A 15,620-nucleotide genomic window follows, 5' to 3' on the forward strand; every position below is an offset into this window, starting at 1 on the left:
CTGGGGCCTATCCCAGCCAACACAGGGCGCAAGGCAGGAAACAAGCCCCGGGCATGGGCGCCAGCCCACCGCAAGTTAGTTCTATTATGCATATGTAACAGTTCCCATGAAAACAACAATCTGTTTAAATTGTACATCTGCTTCCCCACACATGAACGGCAGATCTGGGAAATGACTAGCGAGTAGGGCCCACTCGGGGGTTGGCAAGCGAAGCGAGCAGGGGGGCTGAGCCCCTAGTTATTTAAGGAAATGAATTGAGTCAGCTGATCTACTTATCAAATTATACCTTTGCTCAATAAACAAAACAAACATAATACATTTAAAAAGAGCATTGAAGTAACTGTGTGAGTTTAGAACACCTGAACTGAATGCCCAGTTGGGCTGAGCAGCAAGTTATAGGAAGTGATTGTTCCAAACTTCTTCTATTTAAGAATTAAGCAGGCCACTTTGCTCTCAGTAGCCTTCCTTGGATCTTTGCCTCAAAACAGTCCTGACTGTAACTTCTGCAGGCAATTCCTTTGACCTGAATTTTGCTCACCTGTGAGACCTTCTATACACAGGTGTGTGCCTTTCCAAATCAGGTCCAATCAAGTGAATTGACCACAACTCAACTCCAAACAAGGTGTAGAAACATCTCAGCGGTGATCAATACAACAGAATTGAGCCACATTTAAGTTGCCATAGCAATGGGTCTCAATACTTGTGTCAATGGGATGTTTCATTTTTTTTTTATTTTATAATAAAATTGTGTGGCAGACGGCCAGGACCAGTGCCCGGCCGGGACGCCCCTTCAACACTGGATCCAGGGGAGCAGCCATGGGATGCACTCTACGTCCCCCGGAAACACTTGGTGGTAGCCCCCCTGGGTTGCATCAGGGCCAGTACTATGGAGCTCATTGTGGTTGGCCTCCATGGCCACTGCCAGGGGGAGCTGCAAGGCTCCCTGTGTCGGAGTGGGCGGCAATGCAGCCACACCCGGAAGTGCAGCCTAATTTAGGTTAATTACCACCTGAAGCACTTCTGGGTGGGCTATAAAGGGAGCTTGCAGCCGCTACTCAGGGCGCCAGAGTCGAGAGGAGGACAAAGTGGCCCTGGGGGGGGAGTGAGTGAGTGAGTGAGTGAGTGAGTGAGTGAGTGAGTGAGTGAGTGAGTGAGTGAGTGAGTGAGTGAGTGAGTGAGTGAGTGAGAGAAGAGAAGAGAAGAGAAGGGAAGGGAAAGGTGGTTTGGGTGTTTATCTTTAGGTCTGTGTTGTGCCTGTGGGGATTACAGGGAAGACGTGCCTCACAGGTGAAGAAAAAAATCTAATCTTTTTGTTCTGCCCGCACCTCTGGTGTCATTCTGTGTCGGGTTGGCGCCAATAAAGCACCTTTTCCACAATTGCAAAAAATTCTAAAATCCTGTTTTTGGTTTGTCATTCTGAGGTACTGAGTGCTACTTGATGAGGGGAAAAATGAATTTAGATGATTTTAGTACAAGGCTAACAAAATGTGAAAAATCTGAAGGGGTGTGTATTTGCCATTTATCCAGTATTTGATTTTGGTTAAAGCCGTGGTCTCAAACTCCAGTCCTCAAGGGCCACAGTGGCTGCAGGTCTTCATTCTTACCCTTTTCTTAAATGGTGACCCATTTTTGTTGCTAATTAATTCATTTTCCTTTCGTTTTAATTGACTTGTTTTTTTAAGATTTGTTCCTCTGAGTTACTTCATTTTTTTTTCTTAAATGGAACCCAAACAGAAATTAAATGTGAAGTGAGGGAGCCAAGAGAAGACCAACTAAGTCAGGGCCTCAAACTCCAACCAATTTCGTTCCAACCAGTTGCTTAATTAGGCACCAAGCCTTGTAGTTAATTAAAATCATTCTTTAATTTCACGGCTTGTTGCTGCTCTCATTGTGCAATAGCCGATATTTTATATTTAGGCTCTATTGTTGGCATGGAGCTGGACAATTTAACATCTGTGGCAGAGCGACGGGCGCTCAGCAGGCTCGTATCAATCATGGAGAATCCACTGCATCCACTGAACAGGATCATCTCCAGACAGAGGAGCAGCTTCAGTGACAGACTGCTGTCACCGTCCTGCTCCACTGACAGACTGAGGAGATCGTTCCTCCGCCACACTATACGACTCTTCAATTCCACCGGGGGGGGGGGGATAAACGTTAACATTTAACATTATACAAAGTTATTGTCTGTTTTTTTACCTGCATTATTATCATTCTTTAATTTAATATTGTTTATTGTATCAGTATGCTGCTGCTGGAGAATGTGAATTTCCCCTTGGGATTAATAAAGTATCTATCTATCTATCTATCTATCTATCTATCTATCTATCTATCTATCTATCTATCTATCTATCTCCAAAGTAATTGGCAACGGTTATGGAGGGTTTTGAAGGTGAGAAGCAGAATCTTGAATTTAAGCCTTGATGGAAGCTGGGAGAAAACAGGGGAGACGTGAGCAGAACGCTTTGTGTGGCTGCGGACTCTGGCTGACTGTAGCTTCTCTATAGATTTTTGTAGGGAGACCAATGAAGAGTTAAATGTCAAAATGCTTTGTGGACCTGAGCAGATGAGCCTTACTGAGAACATCGCCTTTCTTTACTATTTTCAGATATTGTGTGATGGACACAGTTTGCAGGTAGTGTTTTGGCTCATTTTATATCTCATTGTTGTTTGGCTGTTAATTATAGAAAAAAGAAACAATTGAGGGTAGTGCTGGCCAGTATACCGGTTCATACGTTGTTCATGTCTTGTCTTATTTGTGTTTTAATTTTAAATTTTAATTTTAATTCTATTTTTAATTTATTATTTGCATGTCATGTTGTTACACTGTGGACCCTGAGCTTCGCAATTTCGTCTCTCTGTATACTTGTATATGGTTGAGATGACAATAAAGTTCACTTTGACTTGACTGTATGTGTTCACCTCTTTACATTCTGCAGTGACTTTCGGTGAGGTTCATGGCTGGTGACTCCTTCAGAGTCAAGATTTACAAAAATATAACCCCAAAAGAGTCGCTTATTCACTATTTAATTGGCAGCATGCACATGGACTACTGGTTATGTTTCATATCTCATCAGCATTCTTTACACACACAGACAGGTAAGGTGCATATTTGGCTAAGAAAGAACGTCACGTTTATAGCGGCGAGAGCGCATTTGCTCCTCACCCTCCATGTGCTCTAAAGTTGCCGTTGTATCTCCACAATTCATAGAGAGGTGTACAAAAAAGCGGATTTCAATTTTGACCTTAATTTAAATATTTAGTTGTTTTTAAAAGCTTTTAATTCTGATGATTTAATCAATTTTAATACAGTCTGTTCGACAAAAGGATAACAAGAAAAACAAAAGAATATTTTATTTAAGATCAAAATTTAGTTTTTAAATATTGGATTGATCCCATTTTTTTATAAAATTTAAAAACCGTTTATGGTCTTACCTTTATTTGTAAATTTAAGTCCATGCGCTTATCCTCCTCCACAAAAATCTCTGTCACTTTCTTGTAAAATTCCTCCTTGTTTTCCATCCATCCATTTTCCAACCCGCTGAATCCGAACACAGGGTCACGGGGGTCTGCTGGAGCCAATCCCAGCCAACACAGGGCACAAGGCAGGAACCAATCCCGGGCAGGGTGCCAACCCACCACAGGACACACACAAACACACCAAGCGCCAATTTAGAATCGCCAATCCACCTAACCTGCATGTCTTTGGACTGTGGGAGGAAACCGGAGCGCCCGGAGGAAACCCACGCAGACATGGGGAGAACATGCAAACTCCACGCAGGGAGGACCCGGGAAGCAAACCCAGGTCCCCAGGTCTCCCAACTGCGATGCAGCAGCGCTACCCACTGCGCCACCTCCTTGTTTTCCTTTAGTTTTAAAAATCTTTAATCTTCCATTTTGAAGTTGGAAGAAAAAATCAAAATAAACGTCCCGCTGCAGTGCACTTGACTTTCTGATATCGCTAACTTATCGGCGCCTTTGCGTAGAAGAATAGCAGCAACGAGCACCTGTTGGTCTCACATGCGCCCCCTGCAGGGCGGCACGGTACTGTCTGCCTCACCTTGTGCCTTCCTGCTGCGGTTTTATGTCCGATCAGCAAAACTAAATATCTAACACACATTCATTAAAGATATTAGCCAGACCGTGGAAAGTCAGAGTGTATAATAAACGTGTCTGCAAACATTATATTGGCGACATACAGAGAGATAGTGACAGGCACGCGACCATCGCATGCATCAACCCTGCAGTGTGTGACGGAGAGCGCAGTCCGTGGAGAGGCGAGGCTCATCGCTGCGGCACCTCGCGTTTCTCTGCTGTATTTGAACATAAAATGCGCCAATTCAGCGATTTTGACTATAAAAATGATCAAAGTTATTGGAATCATACAGAAAAGAAATTTATAGCACAGACACAGAGTGGACACATTTATTTTATGTTATCGTTATTAGTTTTTTTACTTTCCATGATGACAGACCGCACGTCCCTGCTATTCTGTATATAAAAATATTTCACATATCTATACTTATTCATTCCATGTATCTGTACTACTGATCAGTATTTACATCTATATACTCTTCCTTTTATACACTACCATCTGTAAATTCAAATACCATATAGATATTTGATATAGATATTCTCATTTGTATGCTGTCTTATTGCACCTTACTGTTTATTACACTTTAATGTACTATTTGCACCCATTGTCTATTGCACCTCAGTCTACTATTTGCACTTTCTGGTTAGATGCTAAAGTGCATTTCATTGTACCTTTACAATGACAATAAAGTTGAATCTCATCTAACTTGCATGTCTTTGGACTGTGGGAGGAAACCAGAGCACCCAGAGGAAACCCACACAAGACAAGGAGAACATGCAAACTCCAAGCAGGGAGAACCTGGGACATGAGCCCCGGTCTCCTTAATGCCACCGTGCTGCCCTAATAAAACCAAAAGCATTCCAGACTCTGATAAATATGTGTGCTGGTCATTTATAGGCTTTTTTTAAGTTCATGACACGTCTTTTATGTGACATTCTCCACAGTGGTATCCTCACAACCTGTACTCTTGAATTAGTTACCCAAGGACGGTGTGGGCTAAAACAATTACTCCTAATCACACCAAGTCAGGTTTTACACCCTTGGAATTCATATACAGGTGCTGGTCATAAAATTAGAATATCATGACAAAGTTGATTTATTTCAGTAATTCCATTCAAAAAGTGAAACTTGTATATTAGATTCATTCATTACACACAGACTGATGTATTTCAGATGTTTATTTCTTTTACTGTTGATGATTATAACTGACAACTAATCAAAGTCCCAAATTCAGTATCTCGGAAAATTAGAATATCAATTAAGACCAATGCAAAAAAAGGATTTTTAGAAATGTTGGCCAACTGAAAGGTATGAACATGAAAAGTATGAGCATGTACAGCACTCAATATTTAGTTTGGCCTGGATTACTGCAGCAATGCGGCGTGGCATGGAGTCGATCAGTGTGTGGCACTGCTCAGGTGTTATGAGAGCCCACGTTGCTCTGATAGTGGCCTTCAGCTCTTCTGAATTGTTGGGTCTGGCGTATTGCATCTTCCTCTTCACAATACCCCATAGAGTTTCTATGGGGTTAAGGTCATGCGAGTTTGCTGGCCAATCAAGAACAGGGATACCATGGTCCTTAAACCAGGTACTGGTAGCTTTGGCACTGTGTGCAGGTGCCAGGTCCTGTTGGAAAATGAAATCTGCATCTCCATAAAGTTCGTCAGCAGAAGGAAGCATGAAGTTCTCTAAAACTTCCTAGTAGACGGCTGCATTGACCTTGGACCTCAGAAAACACAATGGAGCAACACCAGCAGATGACATGGCACCCCAAACCATCACTGAATGTGGAAACTTTACACTGGACCTCACGCAACGTGGATTCTGTGCCTCTCCTCTCTTCCTCCAGACTCTGGGACCATGATTTCCAAAGGAAATGCAAAATTTACTTTTCATCAGAGAACATAACTTTGGACCACTCAGCAGCAGTCCAAAGGCGAGACGCTTCTGACGCTGTCTCTTGTTCAAGAGTGGCTTGACACAAGGAATGCGACAGCTGAAACCCATGTCTTGCATACGTCTGTGCCTGGTGGTTCTTGAAGCACTGACTCCAGCTGCAGTCCACTCTTTGTGAATCTCCTCCACATTTTTGAATGGGTTTTGTTTCCCAATCCTCTTCAGGGTGCGGTTATCCCTATTGCTTGTCCACTTTTTTCTACCACATCTTGTCCTTCCCTTCGCCTCTCTATTAATGTGCTTGGACACAGAGCTCTGTGAACAGCCAGCCTCTTTAGCAATGACCTTTTGTGTCTTGCCCTCCTTGTGCAAGGTGTCCATGGTCGTCTTTTGGACAACTGTCAAGTCAGCAGTCTTCCCCATGATTGTGTAGCCTACAGAACTCGACTGAGAGACCATTTAAAGGCTTTTGAGTTAATTAGCTGATTAGAGTGTGGCACCAGGTGTCTTCAATATTGAACCTTTTCACAATATTCTAATTTTCCAAGATACTGAATTTGGGACTTTCATTAGTTGTCAGTTATAATCATCAACATTAAAAGAAATAAACATCTGAAATACATCAGCCTGTGTGTAATGAATGAATCTAATACTGTATACAAGTTTCACTTTTTGAATGGAATTACTGAAATAAATTAACTTTGTCATGATACTCGAATTTTATGACCAGCACCTGTATAGTGTGCTTTCAACAATTGCCACCGACTATTTAGAGAATGCTACAAATCAAGTGAGGGATTGCTGCAGTGCTCTTGGTAGTTTGTGGCACTTCCATGCGTGTGAATGATTCGGTTTGAATGACAGCAGGTAAGAAAATGTCACGGGAAGTGACAATCAGCTGTTTCTCTTCTTAGCCCATTGAATCCTAGTGTAAGATACCAATGATTATACCTGAATGTTTCTCAAGCACTTTGTATTATGTCTTTAGTTGTATTAATTACAAAAAGTTATAATTTTAATAGTTTGGAATTGCCAATCTTGTAGGCACCCGTTCGGATTTCATTATAACTTGAGAATTCGCAGTTTCTATGTAATTTTACGTTATTTACATAACATAATGAAACTGTGATTTCATTTCAATGCCTGTGAGAAATTAGAAAGGTACCAAGGATTAGCGCAGTTTCAGTGTTAATTTGCTTAAAATACCTAACATAATAAATTTGTTTTTATAGTTTCCAGTTTGTGTAATTAATACTGTCTGCATTACAAAATGAAACTGATGTTACAGTCCGTAGTTTCAGTGTAATTTACTTGATATACATAACATAATGAAACCGTGATGCCATTGTTAAAAATAACTTGAGAAATTAGAAAGTGTCCCTTTCACAATACAGAATTCTTCAGTTTTTCCTGTTTAACGTTAACTTCCGCCTTGGGTTGCCACTATTAAATAAATGTACACGTTTATAAAATGATTACTTATGAGTTTCACATTCGCAGTGTGGTCTTCGTCCCGACTCTGTTTTCAAGTCAGACTGTTTCTTTTTAACTTTACAGCCGGCCGCGCCGTGTAGGCCTGCTAATCAATTGCACGTACTGCATGGTGTCATTGACAAAATCGCCCATAAAACGGGGTTCATCTATCAGAATCGTGAAATTTCCAGAAATTCTAAAGGCGTGGGGCTAAAATGACTGACGTCTGACGCAACCAACTGTAATCATGGATTGTAGATATGTCACTCGGCCATTGGGCCGCGACACTTTTCTAGTAACCAATCAAGGAGAACCCAAGGCGTACCCGTGGAACGTCATGACAGCCGGTACGTGTCCGAATCGGGAGCAGCCAGCGTGCTTGTGTGGACCAATCAAATTGCTACACCGAGTGACTTGCCGACCAATAGCAAGCCTCCACGACGAGGAAGCAACGAAGCTTTATATAGAGAGACTGCGCACCGAGCCGGGAGACACCGCATTGGCAGGAGACTTAGCACAAACCTCTGAATATTGAAATAAACGCCACTGGTGGCTTTAACCTAAGGTTTTTCTTCGTTTCCTACGGTTTGTCTTTTTTTGTGAGGAAATAAAGGGTAAGTCGCTGTTTGTTTCCTTCAGTTGGGAAGCTAACCGTCCTTGTTGTGGAGAAATTCTGTTCGTGTTTGCCCTTTTTCTTCTAGAAAAGTCCATCAGTATAGTGTTGATGGGTATTGTTTGGTTGAACGTCTTTTAGGTTTTTTGTGGGGCATAACATTGACCTTGAGCTATCTTGTGAGTGTTTTCAATAAGACCTTAGATGCCCTGATGCTGCTTTTTTGTATGGTGCAGGAGTTTACATTTACGTAACCACTATGTGCTTACCGATAAGTGGGACTATTCGAGTTCTTTCATGAGTGATTCTTTCTGCCTTTAATAGAAAGTAAAGAGCCGCTATGAAAGTCCTGATTCATTGCGCATGCAAGTCTCATGGTTGGGCCTTTATGGGGTTTTTTGAGGTTCTGACAATTCTAATAAATGGAGCTGTGGGATCCGTGCTCCTCGTAGTCACGAACACATAGACCGGCGTCCTGCGTTGAACCGTTAGCTGTTCACTTTCTTTGGGAGATGCGCGTGCCTCAAAGCGGGCGCCGCTTGCACTTGTGGATTCTACTCGCGCCTTTTTTAACGTGTTAATGGCTGCCCTTAACAGTGTGAACCGCGTTAGGTGGAAGGCAGGTGTAGTTTGGGTTGTATTTATTGCAAATTTACAAGTAATTAGTAGGCGCATTTAATTTTTCCTTTTACCACGTTTGATTTTTATTTTAAGCCTTACCGTAAAATGTCGTCTTGCCACCACCTAGCGGTTAAAACGAGTCTATGCATTGGGCGGATGCTGATTCTTTTATTTCACGCTCGGTAATTTTCGATTTAATTGTTGCTTCTTCGGGTGCACTTTGTCCCAAGAAAATAAACAAATTTGTACTGGCTTTGGTCTGTGTCGCCGTTGTTACTGATCCAGTGTCACGTGGGTGATGCTACGGTGACATCTCTTCGTCCGGTAGGTAGGTGGCCTCTTTACGTAATTTGCTTCGTCAGTGGGTTCTGCCGGATGCACACCGTTAGCTCGTTTCCGGTCACCAAGAGTTTAGTGTTGGTGAGAAGTACGTTTTTGTGTTGGAGGCAGAACACGGGAGAGAAGCTCCACATGTCCTCCTTTTACAGTTTTATTACATGTTAACTGGCCGTGCTGAACACCGTCCGGGCCTGTGCTCTTGTCGTCCCCGAAGTTGGAGAAAGTGAGTTGGTGTAAATGTTGGATAAAGGCAGTCCTATGACTTGGGCCACTGGTGCCCATCTCGTCGAGGGGCTCCTGTCGATGTCTGCGGATTCCGGTGACACTGGATAAAGTAAACTGCGTGTAGGAAGTTTTATGGGTTTTTTATTTTAAATAATGCATAACTATTTTGGTTTTCAAATGGCAATAAGGAATACTCGATTACAAGCGTTCATGCATGTTTGTCCAGAAGCCTAAGGGAAGGTTACTTTAGGACTACTTTAAACCAAAGGTTTAAGTGTTGGTCCACTTTCGGTTTTATTTTAGGACCTATCTAATCGAATATGGTGATTGAACAATTCAGTGTATTTTTATATGTACTGTAATTTAATGTAATCTCTTTACAGGTATGTTCGGCATTATAGACCATTAATATACTACATGTTGTATTCTAAGTCATTGTTGAAAGTGTAGGCTTCTGTTGGGTGCTTCAACCCAAATATGACACAATTTCAAATGCATTTTTGCACATGTGGAAAAATCTTTCATAAAATGTCGTTACTTTGTGCCCAATTAACTGACTGATAGCAATACAGGGTGGTCCAGATCTAATTATGCAATTATTGAATTAAAAGTTGCATAGTTAGATCTGGACCACCCTGTATTAAAGTGTCAAGTGCTTCTTGACTTGACTTCACACTTTTCTAATTTGGAGTTTTTTTCCCCCCTCTGCAGGTGTAGTTTTTTTGTTCATTTGAATCTTAATGAAGTCCAGAATGAAGATTCTGTGTCTTGTGGTCTTCATCAGCATTGCATTTGCTGCTGATGATGAAGAAAGGAAGGAAAGTGTTGGGACAGTTGTGGGAATTGACCTTGGGACCACTTACTCATGGTAAGAATTAAATTAACTTGGCAGTCTGAAAGAGACTTCTGTGATGTGTGTAGCATTTGGATCTTGCATCCTTAGTGTAGTATAACAGATTTGTTCTCCTGTTGAATACTGTACTAGCTTTGGATTAATTTTCTTGAATGGAAGACTCGTGAAGGTTTTTAATTTTTTTTTTTTTTCCAGTGTTGGGGTCTTTAAGAATGGACGAGTAGAAATTATTGCTAATGACCAGGGCAACCGCATCACTCCATCTTATGTGGCCTTCACAAGTGAGGGAGAACGTTTGATTGGGGATGCTGCCAAAAATCAGTTGACCTCCAACCCAGAGAATACAGTGTTTGATGCGAAACGTCTGATTGGGCGCACATGGAATGATCCATCTGTTCAGCAGGATATCAAGTATTTGCCATTTAAGGTAGGTTTTGTTTTTTTGGCAGCTTTAAACTGCTGTAAAAATGCAAACCTAGCATATTTACATATATAAAATATACACTTTTTATTTTTTTTTTTTGCACAGGTGATTGAAAAAAAAAGTAAACCCCATATTCAGGTTGACATTGGTGGTCAGACAAAAACCTTCGCACCAGAAGAAATTTCTGCCATGGTGCTGACCAAGATGAAGGAAACTGCAGAAGCATACCTCGGCAAAAAGGTACTCAACTTTGTGGTGTTCTGGAGTGAAAGTTCATGTGGTAATCTTGAACATATTGGCCTGTGAGTTTTATATAGTGTCCATACAAATCTACTCCTCTACCAGGCTATTTTTAACCTTAAGCATGATTTAAGCATCTTTCTCAAAGGAGTAGCAATCGATCTTGTGGCCTGTTAGATGCCAGGATCTGAACTTTTATTCTTGTAGCTGTAAGTTTATAGCACAAATTGCTCTGCCACACTAAGTGTAGTGACTGTAAAATTCCAAGTGTTCAGCACGAGTGGTTAAAAAACAACTTGAATTTGCCCTAATGGTGTGTTGCAAGGGGATGAATCCAGTGCTGGACACTACTCCTTTGAATAATTTAGAGAGCAATGACTGGAGTTGAATCTGATGGTTCACTCCTTTAACCCATTCTGTCTGATACTTTAACATTTTCCTCTTCTGCCCCCAACCAGGTTACTCATGCTGTAGTTACAGTACCTGCTTATTTCAATGATGCTCAGCGTCAGGCTACCAAGGATGCTGGTGTCATTGCTGGACTGAATGTGATGAGGATCATCAATGAGCCGTAAGTTCCTTTTTTTTTAAAAGTTGACTTGAAGGCTTCTAGAATAATCCTTAACACTTAATTCCAACAAATGTCCTTAAAATAAATTTTATACCCTAATGAACCTCTGTTTAACTTGGGCAGGCAGTGTGCTAAACTTAATTGAGCTCCTGTCTCTAACATGCGTAATGTAGTTTGACTGTCCTTCAAATCTGGATATATGAAAAACTGGACTAGGTCTTCACCTGTACATTAAAAAAAACTTTACAAAAACTGTGCTACCATTTTTAATAATGGTGACTTCATTATTTATTTATTTTTTTAAATAGAACGGCAGCTGCTATTGCTTATGGCCTGGATAAAAAAGATGGAGAGAAGAACATCCTTGTCTTTGATCTTGGTGGTGGCACTTTTGATGTCTCTTTGCTCACCATCGACAATGGGGTGTTTGAAGTCGTTGCCACTAATGGAGATACTCACCTGGGAGGTGAAGATTTTGACCAGCGTGTCATGGAGCACTTCATTAAACTGTACAAAAAGAAAACTGGCAAAGATGTGCGCAAGGACAACAGGGCTGTACAGAAACTGAGACGTGAAGTTGAGAAAGCCAAGCGTGCCCTCTCCTCTCAGCACCAGGCGAGAATTGAAATCGAGTCTTTCTTTGAGGGTGAAGACTTTTCCGAAACACTAACTCGTGCCAAGTTCGAGGAGCTGAACATGGTGGGTAGGCCTGTGAATGTTGGCTTATTTGTAATTTTTTGAGGATTCTAGAAGAGCTCCGGGATGGGGTGGGGGACATACTGCATTTAAGTGAACATCCTTGTAAGGATTTTTTTTTCCACTCTATATCAGGATCTTTTCAGATCAACCATGAAGCCTGTACAGAAAGTCCTGGAAGATGCCGATCTTAAGAAATCTGATATTGATGAAATTGTGCTGGTTGGTGGGTCAACTCGTATTCCAAAAATCCAACAGCTTGTTAAAGAATTCTTCAATGGCAAAGAACCTTCCCGTGGCATTAATCCTGATGAGGCTGTAGCATATGGTGCTGCAGTTCAAGCTGGAGTGCTGTCTGGAGAAGAGGATACTGGTAGGTAGCCCCTGATGATTCGATTATGTCTACAATAGTGTCTCTCTCCTTCCCTCCCCATCATTCTCACTGATCTTTCCAAACCTTGCAGTTCTGGATTTCAGTTGCTTGCATGCTAATAGCTAAATGATTATTTATTGATAGACTTTGGCTTAGTAAATGGTTGCTCATGGCAATTTTTTTAACCAGGTGACCTGGTTCTTCTGGATGTGTGCCCCTTGACTCTTGGCATTGAGACTGTTGGAGGTGTGATGACAAAGTTGATTCCCAGAAACACTGTTGTACCAACGAAAAAGTCCCAGATCTTCTCCACAGCTTCAGATAATCAGCCAACTGTAACCATCAAGGTTTATGAAGGTGAATATCGATTTTTAAAATTGAGTTTTGAGGTTTTACATGTCATGGTGCTGCTTACCTTAAAGGCAAAATCATCCAATATGACAACCTTTTTCTATCAAATCTTTCAATGCAGGTGAGCGCCCTCTGACTAAAGATAACCATCTGCTGGGTACCTTTGACCTGACTGGCATCCCCCCAGCTCCAAGAGGGGTTCCTCAAATTGAAGTCACCTTTGAAATTGATGTGAATGGCATTCTAAGAGTTACAGCTGAAGACAAAGGTACAGGTAACAAAAATAAAATCACCATCACAAATGATCAGAACCGCCTGACCCCAGAAGATATCGAAAGAATGGTCAACGATGCAGAAAGATTTGCAGAAGAGGATAAAAAGCTTAAAGAGCGCATTGATGCCAGGAACGAGCTTGAAAGTTATGCCTACTCTCTGAAAAATCAGATCGGTGACAAAGAGAAGCTGGGTGGAAAACTGTCATCTGAAGACAAAGAAGCAATTGAGAAAGCTGTTGAAGAGAAAATTGAATGGCTTGAGGGCCACCAGGATGCAGATCTAGAAGACTTCCAGGCTAAAAAGAAAGAACTTGAAGAGATTGTTCAGCCAATTGTCAGTAAACTTTATGGTGGGGCAGGAGCTCCTCCACCAGAAGGTGAAGAGAAGGATGAGTTGTAAGGTCTCCTAATTTGTGTGTAAATAATTGGACTCCTTAAGGACTTTAACAAGGAGAAAATGGAAAAACCTTACAGGAATGTGTGGTATCTTCACTCTGAGGTGGAGGAAAAATCCAAGCCAAATTTGGCTGTCTGCTGCTGTTCTTTGGCAGTTACTGATGCAGAGGTTTAGAATTTATTGGGGGGCGGGGGGAGGTAAGGGTGCAGTTGATGTGTTTTTTGGAATTGTTTATTTATTTGAAGTCAAATTTGGAGGTAGAAAACATTTTCTACAATGAAATAAACATCAAGTTTGTTACTCTGGTGTGTGTTTGGTTTTTTTTTTTCTCTCCCCTTGTTTCAGGTTCTGAGTTGAAATTGCAAACGCATGGGCAAATCTGATTCCCAGAGTCCATTTAATCCCGTTTTATGGTTGTGTGTGTGAAGTTTTTTAGCAGTCAGTTTAATACAAGTTGTGTTTACTGGTGCAACTGTCAGTAACACCTTAGTTTGAGTAACTCTGAGAGCAGGGGTCTCCCAGCTGGAGGACTGTGGGTACAGGTTTTCATTCTAACACTTTTAGGGACTGGCTTTTGCTGCCTATTAACTTTCCATTTAGTTTTTAAAGTGGTTTAAGATTTGGGTCTTTTTTCCAAACAAAATGGGATGTGAGGTGAGCTAACAGATTGGGGGGGTACAAATTCAAACCAGTTTCATAATTGGATGCTGATCCTTTATAATAACCAATTAAATTTCATAGCTATGTGGCTGCTCTCATTCTGCCACAGCGGAGGTTTCAAAAAGTGATGCTCAAGTCCCCATTCTCAAGGCTTTCTGATGGATTATTGGCTGTAATCCTGAACTTTACCAAACCAGGCTTTAAATTTCAGTCTCGTAAAGCAGACGTCTTTTCTGGGTAGACAGGGTTGGGCATGCGAGTCAAAAGACCAATATGTGCCAGCCAGACGAAGGTGATGGGTGAATCTGCTTACAACCCCTCAACTGAGGAACTCGGCAAGTTGGATGTTTCTGATGTTTTAAAGGATGTGCTTTCCAACAGATGGTTCTGCTTAAGCCTACAGATTCACTAGCTGAATTTTTGTGCCAATCACTCTGTGCACTTTGGGTCATTAGTATTTTTATTTAAAATACATAATGGATGCTGTCATCTCTATTTTAAGACTACATTCACATTACCAGGCTGCAATAACCCAAATCTGAAAGTGACGCACATGATTTCCAAGGGTGCGTGGGCACTGAAATTCAATCTTTTCAAATCTGCTTTGAGTCACTTTTGGGTATGTGTCCAATGTGTGTCACTGCGACATGAGAGAACAGTCGGATCAGAACTTGTGTTTTTTGCCAATATGCCTGGGCTCGGCCCTGTCACCAGCCAACACTAGCAGCCTGGCAAAACAACAATGGAGAACTGTGACTGTCTTCTCATACCCACACATCTCTTGGTGCAGCAGTGCCAGCAAGAGCTACCCATTCAGCTTTTTTTTTTTTTTTCCACCTTCTTGACCTAATCCGGTAAATCTGAGGGAACTTTTCCCATCCTCCAGCTACTAGCGTGTCAGTTGTATGAGTTGTCTCACAAATGTTACCTTTTTTGTTGTTGGGTGACACAGAAGACTCCGTCCTGTTCAGCCTATATACATTGGACTTCCAATACAACTCGGAGTCCTGCCACGTGCAAAAGTTCACTGATGACACTACAGGAGGAGTATAGGGACCTAATCAATGACTTTGTTAAATGGTGCGACTCAAACCACCTACAACTGAACACCAGCAAAACCAAGGAGCTGGTGGTGGATTTTAGGAGGCCCAGACCCCTCATGGACCCTGTGATCATCAAAGGTGACTGTGTGCAGATGGTGCAGACCGATAAATATCTGGGAGTGCAGCTGGATGATAAATTAGACTGGACTGACAATACTGATGTGCTGTGCAAGAAAGGACAGAGCCGGTTATACTTTCTTAGAAGGCTGGCGTCCTTCAACATCTGCAATAAGATGCTGCAGATGTTCTATCAGACGATTGTGGCGAGCGCCCTCTTCTACGCGGTGGTGTGCTGGGGAGGCAGCATTAAGAAGACATGACGCCTCATGCCTGGACAAACTGGTGAGGAAGGCAGGTTCTATTGTTGGCATGGAGCTGGACAGTTTAACATCTGTGGCAGAGCGAAGGGTGCTC

At 41.8% G+C, this 15,620-nt stretch overlaps 1 protein-coding gene and 1 long non-coding RNA gene across 2 annotated transcripts in view; both read left to right on the forward strand.

Moving 5' to 3' along the window:
• Positions 1 to 15,620, forward strand: part of LOC127529171 (uncharacterized) — a 98,353-nt gene that overhangs the window by 52,295 nt on the left and 30,438 nt on the right. The gene's annotated exons all lie outside the window — the stretch shown is intronic.
• hspa5 (heat shock protein 5) lies at positions 7,913 to 13,743 on the forward strand. Its single transcript, XM_028809137.2, has 9 exons — positions 7,913 to 8,079; positions 9,975 to 10,131; positions 10,312 to 10,543; positions 10,646 to 10,780; positions 11,239 to 11,351; positions 11,660 to 12,050; positions 12,183 to 12,420; positions 12,610 to 12,777; positions 12,893 to 13,743. The coding sequence occupies exons 2-9, from the start codon at positions 10,004 to 10,006 to the stop codon at positions 13,444 to 13,446; spliced, it is 1,959 nt and encodes a 652-aa protein (XP_028664970.1). The 5' UTR covers positions 7,913 to 8,079; positions 9,975 to 10,003; the 3' UTR covers positions 13,447 to 13,743.

The sequence above is a fragment of the Erpetoichthys calabaricus genome, chromosome 9 (genome assembly GCF_900747795.2).
Source record: "Erpetoichthys calabaricus chromosome 9, fErpCal1.3, whole genome shotgun sequence".
Lineage (NCBI taxonomy): Eukaryota > Metazoa > Chordata > Cladistia > Polypteriformes > Polypteridae > Erpetoichthys > Erpetoichthys calabaricus.

Coding starts and splice junctions, on each gene's coding strand:
- hspa5 (XM_028809137.2), top strand. CDS start 10,004: ATGAAGTCCAGAATGAAGATTCTGTGTCTTGTGGTCTTCATCAGCATT. Junction 10,544..10,645: donor TCAAGTATTTGCCATTTAAG/GTAGGTTTTGTT, acceptor TTTTTTGCACAG/GTGATTGAAAAAAAAAGTAA. Junction 12,778..12,892: donor AACCATCAAGGTTTATGAAG/GTGAATATCGAT, acceptor CTTTCAATGCAG/GTGAGCGCCCTCTGACTAAA.